The 25,131-nt window shown below is 42.4% G+C and overlaps 1 protein-coding gene across 2 annotated transcripts; it reads right to left on the bottom strand.

Annotated features, from left to right (window-relative positions):
- Window positions 1-282: 282 nt before the first annotated feature.
- On the bottom strand, window positions 283-25,125 carry TECPR1 (tectonin beta-propeller repeat containing 1). Of its 2 annotated transcripts, XM_039732658.1 has the most exons (26): window positions 25,088-25,125; window positions 21,898-22,130; window positions 19,925-20,107; window positions 19,305-19,427; window positions 18,521-18,646; window positions 16,833-17,007; window positions 16,637-16,737; window positions 15,167-15,268; window positions 14,613-14,758; window positions 13,273-13,790; window positions 12,390-12,532; window positions 11,287-11,442; window positions 10,650-10,799; window positions 9,849-10,006; window positions 9,086-9,213; window positions 8,876-8,978; window positions 8,132-8,228; window positions 7,675-7,754; window positions 7,312-7,368; window positions 5,685-5,859; window positions 4,620-4,755; window positions 4,221-4,313; window positions 3,478-3,584; window positions 2,910-3,029; window positions 2,070-2,222; window positions 283-1,773 (listed from the first exon to the last, which is right to left on the bottom strand). In XM_039732658.1, the coding sequence occupies exons 2-26, from the start codon at window positions 22,126-22,128 to the stop codon at window positions 1,750-1,752; spliced, it is 3,585 nt and encodes a 1,194-aa protein (XP_039588592.1). In that variant the 5' UTR covers window positions 22,129-22,130; window positions 25,088-25,125; the 3' UTR covers window positions 283-1,749. The 2 variants fall into 2 exon arrangements, with proteins under 2 accessions (XP_039588592.1, XP_039588591.1); XM_039732657.1 differs by having other exon boundaries at window positions 283-2,222.
- Window positions 25,126-25,131: the final 6 nt, after the last annotated feature.

Raw genomic sequence — 25,131 nt, 5'->3', positions numbered from 1 at the left:
CTTAAACATACAGAGTTAATGCTTGGGCAGTGTATTTTTGACTTTCTGCAACCAGAAGCATTTCAAATATTAAGCCCAAAATGGCACATCATATCTAGCTATAAATACAGCAGCCAAGGAGGCAGGTGAAAGTCACCCCTTCTCTGAACACTCCATCCCCAAGGGACAGTCAGGCTCTGGACACAGGCATTTTTATGGAATTACAGCTGCTAGTTCCACATTGGAACTTTGCCACAAGGTGCTGTGTTCTTGGACATGCCAAAAGGGATTTTGTAAGAAGCATTTTTTTCTGATAAATTACTTTTATTTTTCAAAATTGCTTCAGTTTAAAGTCACTTTTCCATAATTTAACTAGCCACAACAATGACATTATATTTTTAAATTAAATAATTTTCTAAATAATATTTTAGAAGGCAAATACTTAGTACTCAAACATAAACAACTTATAACCTTTTTTTTCACTTAAACCCAGCTTTTTACAGTAAAGTAAGTGAAACTTGGCAATGTAGGGGAAAATGCAAAGGTACATTATAAAGCTTATTGTATGCAATCAGGTTGATTGTTGGAGATGTAAACACTGACTATTAAAAGGAAAAAACCTTGATACAATGCAGAGAAAAATACAATCCTAATAATTCTCTAAAAATACATGTAATAAAGTTATTTATTTGGACAAGCTACTGTGCAAGTTATGCAAAACCTATTACGGTAATTAATGCAACACATTATTTATGCTTCTCCCACAATGTATGTATAAACCAGAAATCTCTAATCACATACTGGAAAGATCAACAGGTTCTTTTTTAACAGTAAAGCATCTTCAATCTTCATTCACATTTGGACTTGGAAACAGTGCTTTCCTTGGCATTAAATACCAAATATATTCCTTAAATACGTGCAAACATAAGTTTTACTTCTACAAATACAGTACTGAGACCACACCAAACTGTTCATCATATAAAAATAGCTTCATGTACAGTCACACAGAGAGGAGAAATGAATGTAAACTGTCCAATTATTATAAATAAGTCAGGAAAAAAAGCTTTTTTTTGAGAATAGAAAGCGATTTCATGTTGGAAAAAGGGATGAATAAATCACTCAAAATGAAGAGCAGAGCTTCATTCTGAACTGCCATCAGTGTACATTGGCAAACTCCACTGTAAAGTTGTTTTGCATTCCTACCACTGTAAAGTCAGTTTAAGACCTTCCCTTGACTTGTACAGTATGATAGCATAATCTGCAATGATCTGGAACACAGCCTCCTTAGGTAGGCATCTGTGTACCTCAGTTGTCCCAGTTTCAGTTCAGCTGAAGACAGACCATGATTTCCCAGTGCTTGCAGTGACAGTTCAGAGCTGAGCCCGACTGACCAGGACTGGGCTCACCAGTGGCTCCCTGAAACCAGGGGTTCTGCTGCCTGATTAACACACTGTGAGCAAAGACAGCAAAAATTGGCCCTTCCTGGTAACTGCAGGCTAAGCAGAGTTGTGCAGAATTTGATTTTGCTGATGGGAGCAAGAACAGGCTGACCCAAGTCCATCCTTACACATGGAGCCCTCCCATGAGCAGAGCTCTGTGCATGTGTAAGAGCCTCCACAAACAGGACCAGCTGTGTTTGCCAATTCATCCAGACTGAAACAACTTCATCTGTGTTCAAAGATGAATCTCAAGGACAAGATGTGTGAATGTGAGAGAAAAGTAGGAAGCATAAAAAATAGAAGTAAATGCAGTGATCATCGGTGCAGATATTCACATTTGCATGGTGTGTAGCAGCTGTGGTAAAGGGTCAGAAACACATGGTTAAAAACCTTGCCTGCTTTGACAGAACTATGAACTCTATCAAGTCACATTTTACACAAGATGCATTAGAAGGATTCAGTACTTAAAATACCCCATTGCAAAGTGCAGTTCAGTCAAACATATTAGTAGCACAAAAATGTCATGTTTTTGTCTCCAAGCAGTAGACATTATTTCTTTTTCAGCTATTGCCTACTGCTTGTTAGCAACATGTAGATGGCAACAATTTAACAGTTAACAGAATTTCTGTCCAACTCTTGACTTTCACTGACCATCAGAGGGGTCTTAGAGTGTTCTGTTTTCCCTTCACTCTCCTCATCTTCTCCCTCCTTCGATGCTGCCGGGTTCTCCTCGGCGGTGTCAGGCACAGCAGCCCGAGATGCTTCTGTTGCATTTCCTCTGACTGTAATGTGCTCCCACCCACCCTGTGGAAAAGGGATACAGAAACTCAAAGGGAGGAACATCACCCTGTCAGTGCTGCACCTGATGTGATGCTCTATATGCACTGCTGGTTTGTTCTGTTTGTTCACAAGGAAAGTAATCCTGCTCTGGGATGAATCAGAAAAAAGGCTCCTTGTAAAGGAGGAAACAAAACACAGCAGACCTCCCTGACAGGGAGTTTTATACGTGGTAAACTTGAGGATTGTTTTTTATCATGGGGAATTGAGATTAGTGGGGTCAAGCATTCATAACAGAGCCATTGCAGATGTTCCACCAACTTAAAAGGTGGCAAAACATTGAAATAGCCTTTCTCAAAACATTGAGAATACTACAGGGTACGACAATGAGGAATAATCATGTACAGACCAGGAAGGAATCAATTTTTTTTAAATGGCTCTTACTCCACTAGTTTTTTCATTGTAACTTTTAAATTACGTACTTAAAATGAATACTTATCAAATGCAAATAAAGAACTTCCCAACTGTGGTTGCACACCCCATTTTAATAACCTCAAAAAGGAACCCAAACCTGAAGGAAAATGTCCATTTCCTGCAGGTATATCCAAGCTTTCCAATGCTGGCCAGCTGGGCAGGATGGCGTTTCCCTTTGTCCGTGAGACCATAGACAATGAGATGTACAACTTCAGGCAGCTCTGTGCCCCCAGCACTTACCCCAATACCATAATCCCAGGAGAGGCCTTTGGGTTCCAGGGGCTGGACACCAGTCCGGTGGCAGACGGTCCCACAGCTCAGGCTGTGGCTGCCCTGCACTTTGTCAGCTATCACCCACACCTCAAGGAAGCAGAGAGAGGCAGTAAAATGTGCTGCTCTTCCCAGATGTGAAATCTCTGTCTGACCCCTTTCAAAAATCAGGCTTGTTCTTCAATAGGCTGAAAATGCTCTAATTTAGGCAGAGAGACACCCAAACAAACTATAGAGCAGTGTTATAATAGATAGGACTTGGCAGGAAGGAGATTAAATATATAAAAAGCCTTGTTAAAATATATGACCTTGTTAAAAAAAATGGAAAAATTAATGAGGCTTTTTGCAGCAGAGGGCTTGGTTATATCACTATTCCATTGGTATGATTTTTTTCTCTTGCTATCAGATTCCAGCATTTAGACCAATATTTTGTGCAATGAAGTTAAACAAAACTAAAGCTGAAGTACATTTAATTATTAACATATGTTTTGCATAATTTTTAATAAACTCATGAGATACAAAAAAGCTTAATACACACCTGGTCCAGGGGCCCTACAGACATTTTACGGATATTGTTGGAAACATGATCCCAGGCAGATCCCTGAGGGTAGCTGGGTGTGATTCCCTGCCGGTACCAGAGATTGCCTGTGAAACAAAGAGTGCTGGTTACAGCCCAGCATGGCACTTTGTCTGAAGTGCTGTAAACAACATAAATCAGGAATTCATTCTTTCCTTGTTCTGGGGAAATGCAGTTTTGGCTAAGATGTTACAGAGATGGACAAAATAAGCTCCCACTTTGGAATCTGTATTTCTATAGATTTGCTTATAAAAAATAGCAAATACTCTGTTTTGTAAAAGTTCTTGGGGAAAAATGTTCATATAAGGAACTAGGCACTAGGAAACAAAAGCAAATGAGATAAAGGTCTCTGAATCTGTTGTTAAAGGCTTGTCTTGTACAAAAGGTGCTTCATGATTTATCTGTTTTGGAGCAGGATTCCAGACAAAACCCAGCCATGCAATTCTCTGACATTCATCTGTGTCTCCCCCCACAGAGCACAGGTGCTGGATTGTTGTTGCCAGGGCACTATCAGGTACAACAACCAAGCCTTCAGAAGCAGTACCTGAGTGCACTGCTACCAGGTCCTTCAGTATGAAATATTACTGCCTTTGGAGACCAGAACTCATCTGTCCAGTTCTAATTTAACCTCTTCTTCTTAAATCAGTCTGGAACAGACTGCTGTACTTTTTGTAGCACTGACTAATAGGTTTTTAAATCCTTACCATTTTTATCCAAGACAAACACAGATGTTCGTCCTACTGAGACTTGCTTTAACTTCTGTTTCTGAGGTGAAGGGATATGGTACCAACAGTCACCTAAAGATCACAAACCTTGAGTTAAGCATTGCAAAAATAGAATAAGGCATGGAAATGTCTGCAGTTGAAATACATTGCTGTGCAGGAAAGCTATGAAAGACATCACACTTCGTATATTTTTAACAGATGGTTTTTTACAAATGAACACTTGAAATTACACAAGTGAATAGCAAATTAACTGCTATAATTATTGTATTATTTGTATGCATTGTTTTGCACAGCCATGGGAAAGGCCTCTATGAAACAGATTGGACTTTTTCAGACAGGGCAGTGGAGTAGAGCAAAAGATAAAGTACAAGTTCTTACCTGCAGGTTTGTTTGGAGACACTGAACCCCGGTAGAAGGCAGAACCATCTCTAGCAATAGCCCACACTTGGTAAAATGCTCCAATGGAGATGGAAATGAAGGGCTGATCTGTTCCCACATGCAGCCAGGATGTTCCCTAACAAATCATGGGAGATGAATTGTGAAGCAGTGCTTAAAACCTCCATGACAAAATATTGTTGATTATTACCAAATGAGAAAAAACCAACATAGTGAAAAATATTCTGGATAATAAATCTTACATAACTTTACGACTGAACGAAAATGAGGTTGCTGATCCTCAAAGACATTTGGATATACAACTCTTTAAAGACATTTGGATATACAACTCTTTGAAAATAACCAAGTTGGACAATGAAGGGCCTTTACTATTAAAATCACTGCATTTTAGTCATCTACATGTCTGTGAACAGTTGCAATAGAGCCTTCTTTTTTTTTTTCTTTAATTCCTCACAAAAATCAGCTGATACAGGACTTCAGATTCCAGACACAGTATTCTAGTTCTCACTGCTGCACTGCCTTACAGATCAGGAAGGGCAAAAAATTCTTAAATATTCTTTAATTTCTTGTAGTTTTTCTCCAAATTCTACTAAAGCATTTTCTTAGATGTTTTTCCTGGTTTTTATCCTACTGGTATTGAGGCACTACAGTGGGACCATGCTTCACAGAGTCCATTCCTCAGCAGTTCCTTTAAGTAGGATACACCTGTTATCAACCATTTCAAAAAACAAACAAAAAAAGAAGATCTAAGCTGCCAGGGCAGAAAGTGGAAGTAAAATGCTTCATGAGAAGATGGCCAGGAGCTGAGAGAGGCTCCTGCAGGTGATGTGGCACAAGCTCAGGTAGATTATGCAAGAGAAGCACTATTATAAGGAACGTGGGTAGCAAACTGTGCTACAGCTGATAGACAGGGACTTGCAAATCTGGGACACAAAGGGATGAAAATAACAAGGTGCTTTGAGAGAGGGCCCTGTGTGATTGGATGTATTGCTTTGCATATTACATTAAATACATCAATAAGCAGTAAAAACAAACAGGGAGCCTTACAGCTGGATTTTGCTGTGTCACTCCAAGCCTGCAGAGCACGTCTCCTTTGTCACTGATTGCCCACAGTGCTACTGCTTCTTCATCATCTGCATCTGAACTGGGAATTATGGAGATGTCCCACAGGGTAACAGGAGGTACTTCCAGCCATGGCCCGTTGGTGACTATCTTACATTTTCTGAAGCAGAAAAAACCCAAACCTGTCAGAAGTATGTACTTTCTATAACTGGTTTCCCAATCTATTGTTGACTTCCAGTCCTAAAGTCTATTAATTAGGTAGTGCTTTTCATTAGATATTAGTATTTTTAATTTGAAAGAGGTTTTTAACAATCAGGTTTTGAAGTTTGAACTAATATTGATTTCTCAAAGCTTCTGTTGTTTGTTTGGGTTTTTTTAAAGTTACTTCACAAAACCAAGACCACCCAAGAAGTTTGCAGCTGGTGCTACACTGCTCCACAGCTCTCTCAGACTCACTGGGCAGCAGCAGAATAATAAAGTGCAGAAAGAACTCCACACCCAGCTCATTCCTTCCTCTGTCTTGGTTAAAAGAATAACTTTACAATTATTTTTTGGTTGGTTTGTTAAAAAGTTTATGTAGCAGAGGTTAGGTAGGCAGAGGTAAAGCAGCTCTAAATGACAGACTTGGTAAGTCATGCTGGGACTTTGTGTACTTTTTCTGTGGAAATTGTACCAAAGTAGTGCTGTCAGTTAGGGAAATTATGTTAGACTCTATCATCACCACAATAATTTAATGTATGAATAATGTCCTAAAAAACATCAGGACATTCCTCTGTTTTCTTGTTCTGAAAAACCAGATCCAACCCTGAGTCTATTTGTTTTCAGTTTTCAATTGGTAGTTAAAACAAGAGGAAGTATTTAGACTAGAAGGTATTTCTCAAATTGCTTATTGTATTTCAAGTCACCATTTTGATTTACTGGGTTTGTTTTGCTGCATATTGTGAAATAACACTTTTGATACTTCAGAACCTCACTTCAGGGCTTTTTGTACAAGGGGCAAAATACTTTGTAGCATCAATACTAAACCCAGCAGTGTGTAATTTCACAGCAATTAATTAGCACAGCTATTAGATGCTCTAGTATAGAAAGCACAGAAACACTGGAAAAACAGGGAATGCACAGACTTCCCCAGCTCATAGAATGTAGTGGCAGTTTGCTGTTTTCTGGGTTCCACCTGGACATTTCCTCTGACTGAAATGGGGTTGGACTGCCTGTGGCCCAGCACTCAGTATGTGGAATTCATAAATTGAAACTATTAATGGAAAAGGCCTATTACCAGCAGTTACAAGTGACCTAATATGTACTGATATACCCAGTGTCTACTATTCCTTAATCATTTACCATAAGGAAAATCAGATACAGAAAAGAACTGTCTGACTTTTTTCTACAGATCCCACAAAATCCAAGGGGGTAAATACTCATAGAGACTTACAATTAGAGACATAATGCTAAAGGTCATCAGTTTCTCTGCTGGGTTATTTATTTCAGGTTTCTTTACATTTTCTTTTGTTGATTGGGTTTTGTTGACAAGACTCTTTACCTCATAACTAAAGTAGACTTAGAGAGCAATTAGGACTCAACTTCAAAATTTATTTATATTGAGGTTCCTCACCTTGCCCAGCGCCTCCGTCGGACAAAGTCTTTCATTGTCTTGTGCCCGTGGTAGGACCTACCAAAACAGATTTAAACAATGTTCATGAGGATGTCAGAGCATCTTCAGTGTCAGTGCCAGCCTGAGAGCACTGCCTCCATCTGCCCACCAGGCACAACTGCTGATTTTAAAATTCTTCAAGTGACAGTTTGCCAAGTTCACCTTGCTGTCCTCCCTCCCTCCCTGCAAGTATCAGCATGCCCACAAAAAGAGGGGAGATGAGGCAGTGTTGTGTCTCTGCCAAAGGGCAGTTAATGTGCAAACCAGAAACGAGAAGGAGTGAGGACTGGAGTCTGGGGTTTGGCAGAAGAGGAGTTTCCTTACGCTGGGAAGTCAGCTGCATACTGCCAGCCCTCCCGGTCCGTGCCGCCCGCCGGGCTGAAGTCGATGTACCAGTCTGAGACCTGTGGGCAAAGGGGATACTGGGAGTAACAATCAACACCTAATGTATCATGAACACCTCTTCTTCTACTTACCTCCACGTTTTGGAGAGCAATGACTTGCTAGAAACCTTCTAACACTTGAAATACATACAGAGGTTCCCAAATCTTTTTAATTCAGCGGAGGAGAAAAGGATCTAAGTCACATTAAAGAAAACACCCCACTCAGTGCTTAACATTCTTTTGCCTATGGAAGATTATTGCTAGCTATTAATGGGGAAAACAAGGTTAAATGTTACAACAAATCCCAGAAGAAAATCTGGGCCCCTTGAACTCAAGTCTTGTATCCTACTTGCTAAGCCTGGACTTCTTTGTAAAAAAATTTGTAAGCCGAAACTTACCCAAGACCACTGTGGAGAAGGAGGCTTGGTGTTGGTCTTTGTACATTCCTGCAGGCCAGAGGCATCACTCCACATGTATCTGTCTGTGGGCAGCCCTCTGTGGTGGTGGAACAGTGCACAAGGAATGCAAGGTCATTTACAACAGGGAGTTTAAAAGGCGAGGGAAGAAAAGCCTTTCTGTAGCACTTCCTGCTCTCACACACAAAACACTGCTGTCATTAATCTCTATTCAGAAATACCATGTTGAGTGATGAGCACAGTGGGAAAGAATCTGTACAATTGCTTCCAGTTATAGCAAACTTGAGGACCATGTTAATGTTTCTCTGTAGAGTGATATTCCTCACTACCATTTAAAACTGGAATGTGAATCCCATATAACTGGATATGTATTTTTCTATACTTTTGCTCAAATATACTATTCAAGGACAATATGTATAGGAATATACAGATCCTAATAACTTTTTTGTCTGGTCTTAAAAGTGAAAGATACTGCAAGTAGGCACACTTTGTGCAATCACAAAGCACAAATCTGTAACGTTTTGCCATAATGACATTTTGACATTTTTGATAATTACAAATTAGAAAACTGAGAAACACTGCTCTTCCACCACAGGCAACTATGAATGTTGGAGGATACTGAAGATAGAGTAAGTGTAATAACTCTTCCAAGCTAGAACAAAGCCCTTGTTTCATTTGACAGCAGTAGTGTTAAAGTAAATAAATGCAATAAATTGAGTAAATAACCTGCTGCTGTATCCAGTGACAGGATTCCACCGTTGGTTCTCATAGATGTAAACACATTTCACATCTGACTGTGTATAAATATTATCAGCACTACTGGCCAGTCCTGTGAGGAATAAACAATGTGGATTAGAGTAAAGCTAAAGCTCGAAGACATTACATTTTTAATTCCATCAGCCACTGATGGTTCCATTTGTCACTGCCAAGCTGTACCTTGGATGAAGCCACCTCCATCTCCACCAGTGTGCACCCAGGCTGTGTGGTCGTGGCCGATGCCCCACACCACGCCCCGGCTGTTGCTCTCGATCAGCCGCAGGTGCCCTCCCACCTGGCGCCAGAACCTGCCAGCAAAGGACACTGCTCAGCACACCCTGCAGGGGTGTGTGCCTTCCCCACCAGCAACCCCATCATCTTCAGCACAGGCAACCTTCTCTGCTCACTTGTCCAGCCACTGTGCAATCTCTAAGTGCAAGCAGCTGCCAGTTGAAAGCATTTCCCCCTGAACAGCTCCCAAAAAGCAGATGGTATTGTTCTGCTTGAGGAGTTTGCAGTACCACATTGCCACAGTTGTCATAAAAAGTGTTGAGAAACTGCTCCTGGACTGCAATGTTTATGGAGGACTGAGAATTTCAGATTGCTTGACTCATATAAAACTGAAAGCTCAAATTATATTCCAATTACAGCAATTAGATTTACTTTCAGTTTAAGCTATCTCTTATGACATTAAAAACATGGTATCTCAGTGAGAAAGGCCTTTGAAATCACAAGGACATCTCCAGCATCTAAGAATTTAAATCTGATTTGGTGAATTTCTTCATGTGCAATCATGAGTAGGAAGGCAGCCATTAACCCTGTCAGTGAGAGACATCTGCAGTGTACTACACTCTCCAAGAGCCCATCAAAGCCACTGAACTGACAGGACATTCTTTGCTGGATGGCATCCCAAGCAGAAAGAACAGCTTCAGAAGCCTCTTACATTTGGTCACATGGCATCAACTGGGGTCCGGCCTCCAGCTCAGGACTTGGCTCACTAACAAAGATGTCTCCTTTACAAGTAACTGACCAAATGGCATGGTGAGAAGGAGGGCCTTGAATCCGTCTGCTTTCACAGCAAGACATGTTCAGCAAAGACAACTACAAAACAAGAAGCAAAAAAGCTTCCACTTACAGTGAGAACAAAAATTCCCATAGAGATGCTCAGTACTGTAAAACAAAATTTTACCTCTGCATGTTCTTGCAAATCAGCAATCTTGCAAAGTGAATTTGCAGCTTTTTTTCAAAAGGCACTGGAATTCAGTGGTTCAGAAATTATTATACAACCACTGGAACTGCTGTGGTTTGCAGGAGCTGATCAGGATGCAGCATCTCTCACATTTGCCCCTGCTCCAGTGTATCTATGCCTGTCTGCCTGTACAAAAGACTCTCTGCAGCAATGAAAACAGAGAATGGTTCTTCTACCAATGCAGAAGAACACAATAACTTAATTCAACTCCTAACTCATTCCTACCCTAATCTATACCCAGAGATAGGAAGAGAATGTAAAGCAATACTGGTGTTGCTGTGGATAACTGCAGCACCAGAAAGCAAGCAGACTTCAGAGGAGACAACAAGCCTCAGGTGCCTCTAAATAAGTTTGATCAGAGGCTTTAAATACCTAAACTTAAAAAAACAGATGAATAGCCTCAAGAGTTTAAATATAATGCTGACATTTCAGAGACTGGATCCCATGGTTTATTGCAGATATTGCTAGCTTGAAATGAGAGATGCCCAGAATTACCCAGTCGTGCATTTCTTGCTCTGTTGCGGCTGCCAGGCGGATTGGCCATCGCTGCTTCGTCCTCTCAGGTGTGTACAGTGCAAAGGAATGCTTGGCTTCATTCAGCACTTCCACTATAATGGTCACTTCATTCAGGAACACGTGGATGTACTAAGACAAGAGAAAAAAATACCTGTGACTAAGGCTTCCACAGAGCCAGCATTTTTGCACTTCTGGTCTACAAACAAGGCATTCCTGCCAAGGACAGCAAAGAATCAATTCTTGGCGCAGAGGGAATGGGACTCCACTTCCAGCCTCACCCTACCTCTGACTCCTATTGCCTGCAGAATTAACCCTACTTGGGAACACCCTGTCCAGCCAAGCTGGGCTCTTCACAATCAAGAACACTTTGAATTTCCAGAAGAATTCCTAATTAGTGCAGAACTGATGGTTTAAGCAATGTGAGTGGTTTGTGATTGAGTATTTCTGACACAGCACTGACACAGCCAGAAAAGCCTGCGGTTTGCTGGTACCTGGGGTTACCTTTGAGTTGGTTGCCAAACCTCAGAACAGTAGGTGCCATAATTTGCCTCCTTTAAAGAAACTGTTGCCCTGTCAAAGGCTTGCCTTTGCCAAAGGGGTCTGCAGCTGAACACACCTTTTTCTCCTCGTGGTACATGTAGTAGATGAACAGGATGCTGTCACGCATCCCATCGCTCCCAGTGAACTGCTCCAGTGCAACTCGAACGTCCATCCACTTATGAGGCTTCCAGTTCCTCCACCACTGCAAGGCTCCAGTTTTAACCCAAACTGACTGCAAGGCGAACACAAAATGAATAAAGAAACTGCACGACTCTTTTTCTTTCTCCCAAATGCTGGTTTTGTGCCCACAAGTTGTGTCTGCTGCAGGTTATTCTGTATCACACCTCATCACACGTTCATACACCTGTATCACACACTGCCATACAGAGTGTATCAGAGAATGGAAACTCATAAAAGTGGTAAAAAGATACTGACGTAGCAGGTGTACAACAGTAGTAACATTTTTACCCTGCAAGAATGCAGTAGTACTCAGGTAGTGTGTGCAACTGACTCAAGTTTGCTCTTGTTATAACACAACCTCTCTGGAATTTAAAGGCTTTTGACATAACTTTTTTAAACTTGATTAAACCCCTGGACTCCAAGTGTTTTTAATCAAATAACTCTAGATGTCATTTGGCAATTATGAATGAAGGGACCAGCAATATGAATGAATCTGAAAAGAGCCAAGGAGTCATAGCAAAGGGAACATCAAACAAAGCTGTTGCTATTTATGTGCTGCCATTGACGTTTGCATCATTTATTTACGCAAGTTAAATTAGTCCTAATGGCCACAGAGAGGGAAGCTCACCTCCTTGAGTCACTGTTTCAATTAAGATGCCTCATCTTGTGGTGGAATAATTCATACAATGTTCTGCTGTTGCAACCATTTCTCTGAGGATTTGAGGTCTCACAGTACCCAAATAATGCTGACCAATCCTTTGTTTCTTCCTAAATAAAACTATCTGATAATGCTTTTAGATGAATACTGCTGCTCCATCTTTGACAAGCTGTTAATTTCCCACAGGGAGCTCAGACATTAATAATCCAGGAAAGTTGTCACAGACAGAAACAGGGGCAAGAATATAAAGCTGACAGTAAGCTCAAATCAGTATGTCAGAAAAGGATTATTGATTCCCAGATGTGTTTAAAAGATAAGAGATAAATGTCCTCACTGCTTACCTGCTCAATAGCCTGCTCATAGTGCCTGAAATTCTCCAGTTCCCGCTTTGTCCTTTCACTGAGCTGCTGAAAAATCTGCTTTCTCCATGCTGCTGTCTGTGCAGGAGTGATGGACAGGGACAGAGACTGCACAGATGACAAACCTGGGACAGAACCAAACCCAATAAACTCCAGTGAGCTTTGAGTACAGTTCTGTGAAAGGAAAAACACAGCGCTCCTCTGAACTGGGACCAACCCAGTCTAACACCATTTTTATAATGATTATAATTTGGAATCAATGTATTACAGCCAAACTTTGTAAATTATTCATGGAAATAGGATCACTAGATAGATTATAGAAGCTTTTAAAGCCATAACCTTGTAAAAATGAGTTTTGTCACTAAACTGCAAGATAATGAAATAATGTACTGCATCACAAGTTAGACTGTTAAATACTGGGATGCCACAGTTCATGGTTTATTTTACCCATTTCAGTAGGAATGGCAGAGTGAGACAGTTATTGCCAGCATCTGCACGTCCCAAAAGAGCCCTTTTCACTCCTTCCTGTTACTGCTCAGTGGTATTATGTGTTTTGCCCGAAGCTGCAGTTTCAGTACAATTAAAAATGAGATGTAGATCCAGTACAGATTACTTTACAAAATTGCTACAGGAACTCAAGAAAAAATATAAATTTTACATTTATTTATCTCAAGCCCAAAGTGCTCTACAGCTAAATGCTGCAGCACTATGCTCAGACATGAACCTATTAACAAACTGCAGTAAGAGAAAGTGGGTTAGCACAAATTTTGCACCATGGCTTTGCTCAGAAAAAAACAACATTTTTCTTAAAGAGCATACTGAGCTGTGACTGGAGCTGGGGTGTGCTGTGGTGACGGGCCAGTACCTGATGGAGCAGTGAACCACTTCAGTGGGCTGTGCAGGTCTACCAGGCAGCCTCCCCCAGACACCCAGGCCCACAGCGGGTGCTCATCGGCCCCGTACTGGTCTTCAGCTCCCACCGAGAAGGCGCCCAGGGAGGAGAGGCTGGATGTGTCTGCAAAGCTGCTGACAGACAGCACTGGATGCTTCTGAGCCTCCTTCAAGTCAATGTTTATCCACTGCAGTTCTGCAGAAGCATTTGGGTTTCCAGGAGATTTATTCGTTTCAAGGTTATCTTTGTCATTGCTAGCTGAAGCAGCAGTGGCTTCTCCTTGCTCAGAGTGCAGAGGATCCAGAGGCAGCCGTGCAGATGTTTCAGCCTGGCTGGCTGGGCCATTCCCTGCAGCTGCAGCTCCCAGCAGGGCAGTGCTGGCAGGGCTCGTGGGCACGCCGGGGAGCTCTGTATCAGAGGAAGGATCTGCATCACCCTGAATGACCGCGCTTGTTTGGTTCTGAATATCATCAGTAAAGAAACAGCCAGCACTGAAGGACAAATAGATAATTAATTATCATCCAAAGCATTGTAAATCAGCACAGGCCTTAGATTGCAGACACACAGAAACTGACTTAGTGTTTCACTGCAGGAGAGAAACAGCAGACTTCTCTTTTAAATGTCAAATTCTATCATCAGAGGAACAAATCCAACACAAACCTGGCAAACTGGTCTAGTAAATCTGAAACAGGAAGGAATTTTATTGATCTTTTCAAACAATTGGTGGTGTTGGCTGCCTACAGCTCTCAGGAAAACACATCCCATTTTCTGAATACGAAATAAAGAATAGGATTTTTTAAAGCCCATTATTAACTTTATGATTTGTCTTTGCCAAAAGGAACTTCTCAGCACACACTCTGGCTCCAACAAGTCAGATCCACTGGCATGTGTGGTACAACCCAGAGGCCAGCAGGCAGGGGGACTAACTGATTTAACCTCCCTAGGAAAAGAAACATACACTGACACTCAGGAAGAATAATTCCTAAGTGGAGTTGACACTCCTTCATGGTATTTTAATAAACATCTCTTATTAGAGACTAGTTCCAGATAGAGATAGTAAAGCTCAGAGGAACATGCTTTACTGCAGGCATGCAGTGCGTTCCGATGTGGGAGCTTCAGATTCTTCTCTGAGTGCAACAACTGCTGCTTATTGTTAATTTTAATGGCAAAAATGCAATTGCCTTTTGGCATACATCATGAGTAGAGATGTCTTCCCCACTCTTCCTTGTCTGTACCCCCTGAATGTAAAGAAATATCTCCTAGCATTGAAACCCTTGCTCTACAAATTCTCGAGCAGGTATTTCATGAAGTACCTGAGCAGACTTGTTGAGCTCCCAGTCTGAGATCTGTCACTCTCTCTGCCAGACACAATTGCCTTCCATGTCTTCCCACTGAGCTCACTTGGTGTGACTCCTTGACGAAAATAAATCGCTCTGTCATCGCAGCCGATCCCCCAGACCTAGGGGAGCAAAGGGCTTGGTGAAGGAAGTGGCTTGGAACGCAGCAGGTATCAGATACAAAAAAGGTGCAGTGGTGCAGAATTGAGCACAGAAAACTGCTGGACACAGCATTTTCCTTTTGTGATCTTCCTTAATGCTGACACTGTAGATGCAGAACAAAATTCTGTACCAAAAGGAGTCTGCACCTCCCCGTGCCACACAAGACACGTGCTGGCTGTCACCTTCAGGTGCAGAACTGCAGGATTCAGCCTCTTTCCCTCCCAGCAGTTCAAGCCCAGGGTCCCTTTGTTCAGCCAGCCCTCACCATGTGAACAGCTCCTGCACTAGAAGGAACACACCCCTTGGAGGTAACATTCCCTTTAGAGGGGGATGTAAATGCCCTTTCAGCTGCTCCCCAGCTCTCTTACCTGGTTGTTTAAGCCTACAGTTACCATCATCATTTCTCCAACCATTTCAATCCAACTTGTCCCACAAGGATTATGTGAGTTCACTCCTCTTCTAAACCACACCTACAACAACAACAGAAAGTCTAAATTTTTCTCCTTCTGCTCCAGCAGGAATTTAGTTTCTTTAGTGGATTAGTCTTAATCTCTAACACTGACTTGCCACATTGTCTTAAGAAATCAATTACTTCCTTGGTTCTTTATCAGATAAAGATAAAACAATTCACCCAACAGTACCCACACTGTGTGCCCACCTGCAGCCAGAAAAGCCAAAAAAGGAGACTTTTTTGTAGGACTTCCTGTGACAGAAATAGCTTTTATGCTCTTGGAAAAATACTTTCTATTACTATCACCATGTAGGCTATCTTTGATCACTCTGAATGGGCTTCTAAATAGTGTTCTTACATTTAAACCCTAGAAGCAGAGCTGCCAGAGGGAACTGTCAGGGGAATGTCTTCAGCAGCAGAGCTCTTTAAATTGTCTTCCCTTAGATCTGGCTTTACCCATCTGGAAGTGTCTGTGGGCTGGGCACCTGGAAGAATTCCCTCTGTATTTAGCCTATCTCCATATAGTCACAGTAGCAAGCAGCTCCCTTAGAAGCTGTTGGTTGAATCCCATAACATCAGGATGCTTGACTGCCCTGTGGCAGATCTGAAGGAAAATGCACCAGTTTATCTCCATTTATTACAGTGGATTTATGTGGCAGATGGAGCAGGCTGGGCACAGCCTGTTACCATGGCTCAGCTGGCAAGTGTTGACTCACTACAGCAGAGAAACTCAGCAGAACTGCTGCACAAGCACAGAGCTCAGGCCTGGCTTTGAATTCAGTGTGAAGGAGCAGGGAGTGGGACTCCATCATCTTTATGGGTCCCTTCCAACTTAAGACAGTCCATCATTCTCAGTTAAAACTCTAATAAGAAAGTGATCACACATCCCCATAAGAGATATCCCACCTAATTAAATACCAAAACCCTCACATTAAAAGGCTGATGAAGAGGGAACAGTTGCAGTAAGAAGACAAAAAAAAATAGCATCATGCAGGAACGTGTAGATGAGAATACTCCCCCTGCTGCTTCTGATGTAAAATTCAGTCCTTGTGGAAACAGGAGTCACTTCAATTTTAATGCTTAAAATCCCTTAGAAAAAGCTCCTCATCCAATCCCCACCGCATCCCCATCCACCTGCCAAAGCTGTCTGACTTGGGTTTAGAAAATTCCTTCCAAAAAAAAAAGCAAAAAGTCTTCCTTAAACTCAACTCAACTATCAGAAACCACAGAGCATTCCCACAACAGCAAGGGGAACTAGAATTCCCCAAACCATGGGGATGGAGAGTCCAGATCACCAATGCTTCCTGTGCAAGTTACACTCCTGTTTGAAAGCAGCAGACAGGGAAAGGGAAGAAAAAAAGCAAAAGCAGAATGTGAGGCCTCTTACTTTTCTATCCTTTGTAACACACCACACCACATCAACACCCACGGAGACGTGCATGATCCCATTTTCAGAGCTTGGAGACTCCACAGTACTCCAGGAAATTCCTGCAAAGACAGAACCCAGAAGCCATTGTGGGTTAGTTTCTTATTCAACACTATACAAATCAAAGGGGTTTGCAGCCAGACTTAGCAAACTTTACCTTGAGGGTTATTCCTATCAATTCCTTCTCTCACAATAGCTTGCCCTTCCCAGAGAGTTGCCCAAAGGAGGTCATAGGGTCCACAGCTGATCTGTACAACTTCACCAGGGGTGGTGACTAAGGACCATGTGGAACCTTCTGGATTGTGATGGCAGACATTTTCTCTGTACCATACCTAGACAAGTTTAAAAAAACAAAACCAAATGAAATAAGGAAAAAAAATATCACTACAACAATGGAACCATTGAGACAAGAGTAAAGACAAACTGGAAAGAACAGCTCTCCTTTAACAAGAGGATTGTTTTATGTAGTGTATGGAACTCTGACCTTTAAAGGCATGTTTTCTTAAATGTTGATTATGCAGTTGAAGCTATTTCCTTATGTACTAAGGGAGGAGGCTGTTCTACAGAGCAGCTTTTATCATGGAACACAACATCTGGACTGGGTACAGTAACCTATTGCTACAAGTTCTGTGTATATTTCAACATTTAAACCACTTCAGTGTATTTCAGGGCATGTTATATAAACCAAGAGTGAACAAATACATAACACAAAAATGTTACTGTTAGCTGAGAGCCTGGCCTCACTTTCACTGAACAGAGCTTGTCACAATATGGGGGAAAATTCCATTCTCTGTGCAGCCTTTGGTGACATTCAGCCATTTGCTAGTCTGGGACTGCAAATTTTCTGTAGATCACAGTCAAAATAGGAAGGTCAAACATAGAAAGTATCCTGTGGAAGTCATATGAATGCTCCACAGCATGACTGCTGAGTACTAAATCTTCATTTTTAGGAATACTTTAATTCCCCAGGGACTTTCACTTGGGAAATAAAAGCATTTTACAATTGCAGTCAAGTAAGCCTTTAGACTGGGATGCTTGTCACGTATTACTAGAAAGTATGAGGAATAGGGAGTTTTATTTTAAACAGTGTAAGCAGGATTGCTTGTCTCTCCAGGCAGTGCCAAATGTGACTGAAAGCTCAAGCTATCTGTTAAAAGTATTACGTTCTGAGACCACAAGTTAGAAAGTGTCTACACACAAAGGAATATTAGATACATGCTGTAAGAAGGAAAGAAGAAAAACAAGAGTCAAATCTTCATGGGACTGAGCAAAAGAGGAGACCCCATGGGAGGCCTAAAACCAACCACAACAACAGAGAAAGATGTATAGTTTTCAATAGAAAATAAAAAGAAAACATTTCAGAGCTGTATGTCACATTGCCAGGGTAGGAGGTGATCACTTTCCCATCAGTCAGTCATTGAAAACCATTTTGTAAACTCTTGAATCATCCCTGTCTCTCCAGCCCAAAGGCACAGCACAATGCTTCACTAGAACCCCTCTCAGGTTTTAAGGCTCCTTCTCCTGGTTCCCAGCACCACAGTCAGCATTCTGGGTATTTTTCAAGACATAATACACTACTACTCAGCCCCAGGTTTTAAGATTCACCTGTTCATAGAGGTTAAAGGCTTCCATAAAACAACAACCCTAGAAGCACTAAGCCTTTCCATTTAGAACACAAATTGTTACATAATGTAGTCTCAAAGCAGCTTTTCGTCCTCTGCCAGATGCACAAGCAGTGCATTTCCTTACCAGCATAAGACAATAACAATCCTGCCTTGCTATACAAGTATTTAACTCCTTTTAACTAGTAATTGTTATTAAAGAACTCAGGGAACACACACATACCCTTCCTTGCAAAGAAACTGCCCACACTGACAGGCGGCCGAGGGGCTCGTCCGTGATCTCCCATCCTCCGATGGAGATGTCATTGAAAGGGTCTGGCAGCTGCTCTGGCTCATCATGGGACACAATCTGGAGCAAAGGGAAGGAAGGTTGAGGAGAGGACACTGCAAACAGGTGACTTGGCTGGTGGCATAACTTGTGTCCTGCAGATTGGTTATGTATCACTGCCCAGAGTGGCTGAGCAGGGAGATTCTCCCTCTCATTCAAGGCCTCCATGTGCAGAGAGGGGAAATGCTGCCAAGGTAGTGTGGAGAAGTCTGTCTTTTGCACCTTAACTAAAGGAAGTTTTTACTCACAGAACAGTGCATGCAGAAATGGAAAGCTGGAAGATCATAAATTACAAATTTTGAATATTCTTAGAATGGAACAACAATTATTAAAGAACAGTTATTCACACAGATAAATGACATAGATTGTGAATGATGCAAGGTACCACCTCGAATGAAAGTGCTTTGTCACACAACCAAAGGAAGTTAAAAAATTGATCTGAAATTTGCAAAGGAGCTGAGCATCCATCTCTAATTGCATCACCATATGATCTGGGCACCTTATTACCACAGATTTCCATGAAAAATCCCAGCCTTCCATTTATGCTTACAAGAATAGCAAGTTGGAAGTGAAGGAATCCAAGTCCAGCCTACAAGAAGTCATAAAAAGTTAACTTCCCTGCACTTCTAATTGATAATTTCAGACAATCAGTATTTAGTATGTAAAAGAGATCCAGAACCTTTGCCCAAACGTCCCGTGATTTGTATCTCCTGTATCTGATCCATCTCCTGCGTCTGACACAAGAATTCCATCTCTTATCCTTTGTGTAGGTGCTGGGGAAGTCTATGGCATAGGTCCAGCCCTGCAAACAGAGGTTTTCTTGTAAGAAAAACAGGATCAAGGGAAGCTTGAAGTCATAACTCAGAGCAGTTCTGCACAAGAGTCACAGCACAAGTCACTCTGTGTGTCTCTAGAGCCCTGATTAACAGATCAGCTAATTCCATGAATGATTTATGAATCAAGCCCAAATTCCTCTGGGTGATATACACAGAACAAACAAGACACAGTAAAACATTTTACTTTCTTCATAGTAAAGACCTTAAATAACAATAGCATTCAGTTGCCAGGATTTCGTGGCCTGATCAAAAGAAAAAAGCTTCTGTAGAACCTCCTATAGACTTCAAAAGCCTTCAAACAAGATCCTTCTTTCTGTTGTATTGGAGTTGAGCTATTTCCCAGAAAGAAGGATCTATAGCAAGTTTTATTTTTACAGACTTTTTTACACTTCTATAAAAGTTCCTTCCATTGTACAGAGTAAGGATTCCCACAATAGATCTCTTTTTGGTATTGTTCACCTACCCCTTTCTCTGTTGGTTCCCCTCCAATATTTTCATCCACATACCAGTCAGACTCCCACTCCCAGTGTGGTGAAGGCAGTGTGAAACTATCAAGCTGCTGGTGTTTTAGCCCGCTCACATCACTCCACTGCCAGCGGTCACTGGGCAGTAATTTCTCACAAAAGCCACCAACTGGATTCCAGCGCTGCCAGAAATAATAAATAAAGTATTTTGTTTGAGATCACATTATCTCATTGCACATCTACAGGGAGTCATGACATGTTTCTTATTTGCTGCAGTAGAAGAGGAATAAATTCTTGGGGGTGAATGAAAAGTGCTCACTCCATGAGCTGCTCCCTGACACAGCCTTTGGGGGAAGCTTTTTTAAATATCAGAGAAGGGCTGACTGCAGAGCTTGTCCCAACCAAGTCATTTTCAGCTACATAAATAGGACCATCTGATGCTATATTTTACCAGGCACTGGGTTTTTTCCTTTGGTGATGTATGGCACCATGACACTGCAGCATTAGAGTAATGGATGGCCTTGGTATCTCTAATCTGCTCCCAGAGAAAGATGATTCATATCTTGTCTGCTCAGAAAAACAGCATTGCCTCTGCCAGGAACAGTGTTGAGAGAACTGTATCAGCAAATCTCCCCTGGATCTTATAATATTTCCCCTAATCTGCCTTGAATCAATTACAGAACTGATAACACAAGGATTTTCACCAATACTGTCATTTTTTCCCCCACACTCCTACATACTATAGAAATACTGTCAAAATCTGTCCTGTAATAGTCTTACATTTTAGGGCATGTGGAAAATGAGTGGTGCAAAATCCAATTATAATTTTTACACAAAATATTATTTGCTGTTACTAGAAATTTAGCCTTTTATTTAGAAAGGCTAAATTGTCTTTCATATTATCTGCAAACTACTTCAGTTTAATTTCTGCATTGCTACCTCTTGTAGAGTATTTCTTTTTGTGCTTTCTAGTATTTTGTTTTCCATTTTTCATTACCTGGAACAGACAAAATGAAAGTTTTAAAGTAACAAATAACATTTTAAATTTTGCATTTTTAAAGAACGTGTTTACACAATAAAAGGAACGTTCTTAAATGGCTGAAAAGCTGTATCAATATCAAATAATGTATAAAATTAATTTGTTGTACTTTTGTCCATGCAGGTAAGTTAATGTCTCTTCCCAATTTATAGTCATTCCATTGCCCATTAGAAATCAGAGAAATGTGCTCATCTTTTTCAAAAGAAAATCCATCATTTTCCTCTCCCAATTAACTTTTGGTTAACTTACGACCAAATTTGATAAATTTCCTTTAAAATACTATTTTAAAGACATTATTTTGAAGTGCATCAGCTAGAAAGGCTCACTGTAACACTTCTACGAAAAAAGTTGGAAACATTGTACTTTAATGGAAAGTTATGCCTTTATTAGAGAAGTCTTTGGAACACTAAGAAGTAGCATTGTTTAAAGAATAATATATTTCTCAGAATATTTTATCATGTATAATATATTTCTGATCTTGGTTGCCTGGAAGTTACATGGGACATTTTCTTAAGGGGATTGTGCATTTGTCACTAAGGAAAGGAGAAATGGAAACCACTCAGTGAAAAGGGTGAATGCTCCAGTCTGAAATGGCCCACACAGAACAGGCTGGAGTTCACACTGGCATTGCTTTGCTAGGAGCAGGGAAGTGTAACTCCTTTGGGAATTTAAATACTGCAAGAATAACCTGGTATTTGGCACATATATGTACTCTTCAGAAACTTCTGATAAAAAAACGAAAACAAATAAAACTGATCAATCCTCCTGTGAGAAAAACACATGGAGACAGCTGATGCAGGCTGTGCATCAGTCCAAGCAGTGGCTGTGTGTGAAAACAAATAAAACTGATCAATCCTCCACACAGAGACAGCTGATGCAGGCTGTGCATCAGTCCAAGCAGTGGCTGTGTGAGAGGTACTGTACCTGTCATACCTGGTTCTCATAGGTTTCCTCCTGGTATCTGATGGGAACATCTCCTGAGAACACGTAGGTGTACACCTGATGGTCACAGGCTATTCCCCAGCAGCACTGTTTGACAGCAGAGACACGCTTGAATTCCAGCTGTGTGTCCTTACAGAGCTCCCAGTACTGGCCAACAGTAGAGAGAGTGTAAACCCTCCCAAAAATGTCAACAGCCCACAACAGGGAACTGGGCATGGCCATATCTGAAAGGCAAAAACAAGGTTATTGGTGGAAATGATGGGTACAAAAATGGATCTTGGATCTACTGCAGATCAGTCATGCTCTGAGCCATCATCAGTCAAATTAAATAAAGATGTAAGGGATGATTTTTTAAAAAGAGCCTGTGCAAAGCTGGCAGCGAGACCTCTTCGTCAGAGCTGTGCAGCCAACACATCTCAGATATCCCTGAAAAGCCATAAGAAAGATCTTTCTACCAGACCTTTCTACTGTGCATGCTACAAGAGCTCAGAAATAAACAGGACAGCTCTGGCAGGCTGGGGACAGACATCAGTTCTGAGCTGGGGTGAAGCAGCACAGACCACTTCACAGCAGGCAGCTCCACTCTCAGGATCTGGGAATTCTGGTGGTGCTACACACCCTGCTCATCTCAGCTCCACAAAGCCCTGCTGTCCCCTGATCCCTCCTTCTCAGCCTCCTCTCTGTGTAACAACACACCTACACTGGCACAAAGGCAAGGATGTGAAAGGAGCTTCTCCAAAAGCACACATCTGGTTTAAAACCATGGACATACTGCCTGCTTCTGCCAGGAAACCTCTTTCAAAGCATTCTGGACCAGATCCAGCTTTAGGATCTTTATACGTAGGTGTGATGAATTTAAGTACACACAGAGCATGGTTTGGCAGCAGAGACCTGGTTGAGTTCCATTCTGCTTCCACCACATAATAACCTGTCATTTTCTGGGCGCTGCAGCCCTGCCCTCCTCGAGGGGTGAGGCAGGTGCACATCAGCCCTTTCAGAAGTCAAGAAAGGCCAGGGTATTTCTGTCACTTGACCTTCTGGGTGCCATCAAAACAGACAAATTTTGGTAGTTCTGTATGTTTGACAGTCGGAATTGCTAATGAATGCTTTGAACTTTGCCTTCAGCTCCTTTAAGTATGCAGCAGGGAACTGAGAGAGGAAAGGTGGAAAAGTGGACTCAGATCCCACACAATGAAAGAGGAATTCTTGCTGGGAGTCAGTGTGGAACACTGCTTCTTTGCTGTCAAATGGCAACTCTGCTTTTAAGACAAGAGCCTAAGGAGAGCTGCCTGCCTGCTTTCTGACAAAAGAGGTGGCACACAGGGACTGACTTGCACTCTGTATGTGCATGGCACTGGTGAAGCTGGGGAGAACCTCACACAGCTGGGTCAGTGTCAAAGAAGAGCACAGGAAATTCCCCTGGGATCCCAGGGAGAATATATCAGGAGTCTTTGCTTCATAGAATTGCTGCTGCTAAGTACCTAAAAACGTGGATCCAACAAGTGAAGAACAGGTAACTGTGATAAGAAAACAGCAGCAGAGAATGAGTGATACCAGGGGAAGGTCATGAGCAAAATTCTCCTATTAGTTGTAGCATAACTAAGATGAATCCTCTGGTTTTCACCTTTTCCCCTCTTTGATGCTGGGACTTTGAAGGCATGAACCTTTGTCTGCTCTTGGATCAGCCATTTACCTTATTTATATCCTCCTATAACGGAGGATATACATGGAGTACAGAAAGATATAACATGGATAATGGAACAAAGTGAAGAGGAGGTGAAAATTGGTGTGTGTATCACTGGGAAAATAAAGGCTGTGAAAATAACCCTCCAGTATTAGCACTTAAAATTCTCCAAAACAGTGTCTGTAACAAAAGAAAATATTATACACTTCATCTTAAGTAACCAGAATACCAGAGAGTCTGGAGTGAAGGAAGCATTATAGATAATGAAACAACAGCAGCTACCTAGCCAGGTAACAAAGAAAAGTGATGCTTGGGCCTCTTAAAGATGGACAAAGGTACAAATGAAGGCCTGTACCTGGAATGACAGTCCAGGCAGGCAGAAATGTACCTGGAACAGTTCGGGAAAAGGTGATGAAAATTCCAAAGATTATAAAGTTAAGAAAAACATAGATGGGACAATTAAAATAATGCAGGCTAATGCAACTGGTTTAAAATACTCAAGGCAGCCAAGACAAGTGAGAGTTTCTACCATCTATTCTTCCATCTGAACTTTTGAGACAGTGCTTGGGGCATCATGGGAAAATCCAAATGCATTTGGGATTATAAACTTTAAAGACTTCACTTGAGGTCCCTTTGCACTGGCTGTGCTGCAGAAGATGAAGACAGATACTGCCCAGTTTTGAAAGATGCTCAGTGCTGCTGGCTTATGTGCTTTTCAGTGAAGGCAGAAGTTGTCAAGTATCCTCAGGGGCCTGGAAAAAACCTGATCTGCTGAATTATTCCTCATCCCGCAGCTCAGCCAGTAATTTTGGATAGAACTAAAACGCTTAAATGAAGAAAACATATTGGTAATTAAAATTTCCAGTGGCCTGGCATATCACTAATTGCTACAGAATTCAAGAAAAAATATCCCAACTCCTTGCATATAATAAAAGCAGTGATGCTACTCGGGAGAGCAGGGCCCTGTCCCCGAGTGCAGGCCGTGGCGGTGGCAGGATGTGAACCACGCCAAGACTGGACGTGTTCCAAGGCACACCGCGCACGCTTTTCTCCTCGGTGTCACACGAGCCGAGCGGGGACTCCTCCGGTACCCCCGTGCAGCCCGCGGGGATCCCAGAGCGCTCCAGGGGCGCGGCAAGGCGCACACCGCGCCCGGCAGCCCCGCACGGGCATTAACGCCGGATCGGCTTAGCAGCCGTGCGCCACCGGCCCTGGGCGGCCCCGGGCCGGGCACAGCCCCGCTGCCCCCGGGCCGGGCACAGCCCCGCTGCCCGCGGGCTACGGCAGGAGGCGGGCGCGGGGCTCCCCCGGGCGCCCTCCCCGCGGGGGCTGCGCGGAGGTGCCGGCACCTCCCCAGGCTCCGCCACTGCTCCCGACAGCGCTGGAGCCGCCGGGAAGGGCGGCGGGGGCCCGACCTCCACCCACCCTTCCCTGCCCGGCCCGGCCCCCGGGGAGCGAGCGGCGCTGCCCCGGCCCGGCCCCGGGCTCGCCCCTTACCTGCCTCCCGCCGCCCGGCGCCGCTCCCGGCGGAAGGAGCCGCC

Source organism: Passer montanus, unplaced genomic scaffold (genome assembly GCF_014805655.1).
Source record: "Passer montanus isolate IOZ18808 unplaced genomic scaffold, ASM1480565v1 scaffold8, whole genome shotgun sequence".
Taxonomy (NCBI): Eukaryota; Metazoa; Chordata; class Aves; order Passeriformes; family Passeridae; genus Passer; species Passer montanus.
Note: the sequence above shows the minus strand (reverse complement) of the source record. Positions and strands in the feature narration are given on the sequence as shown.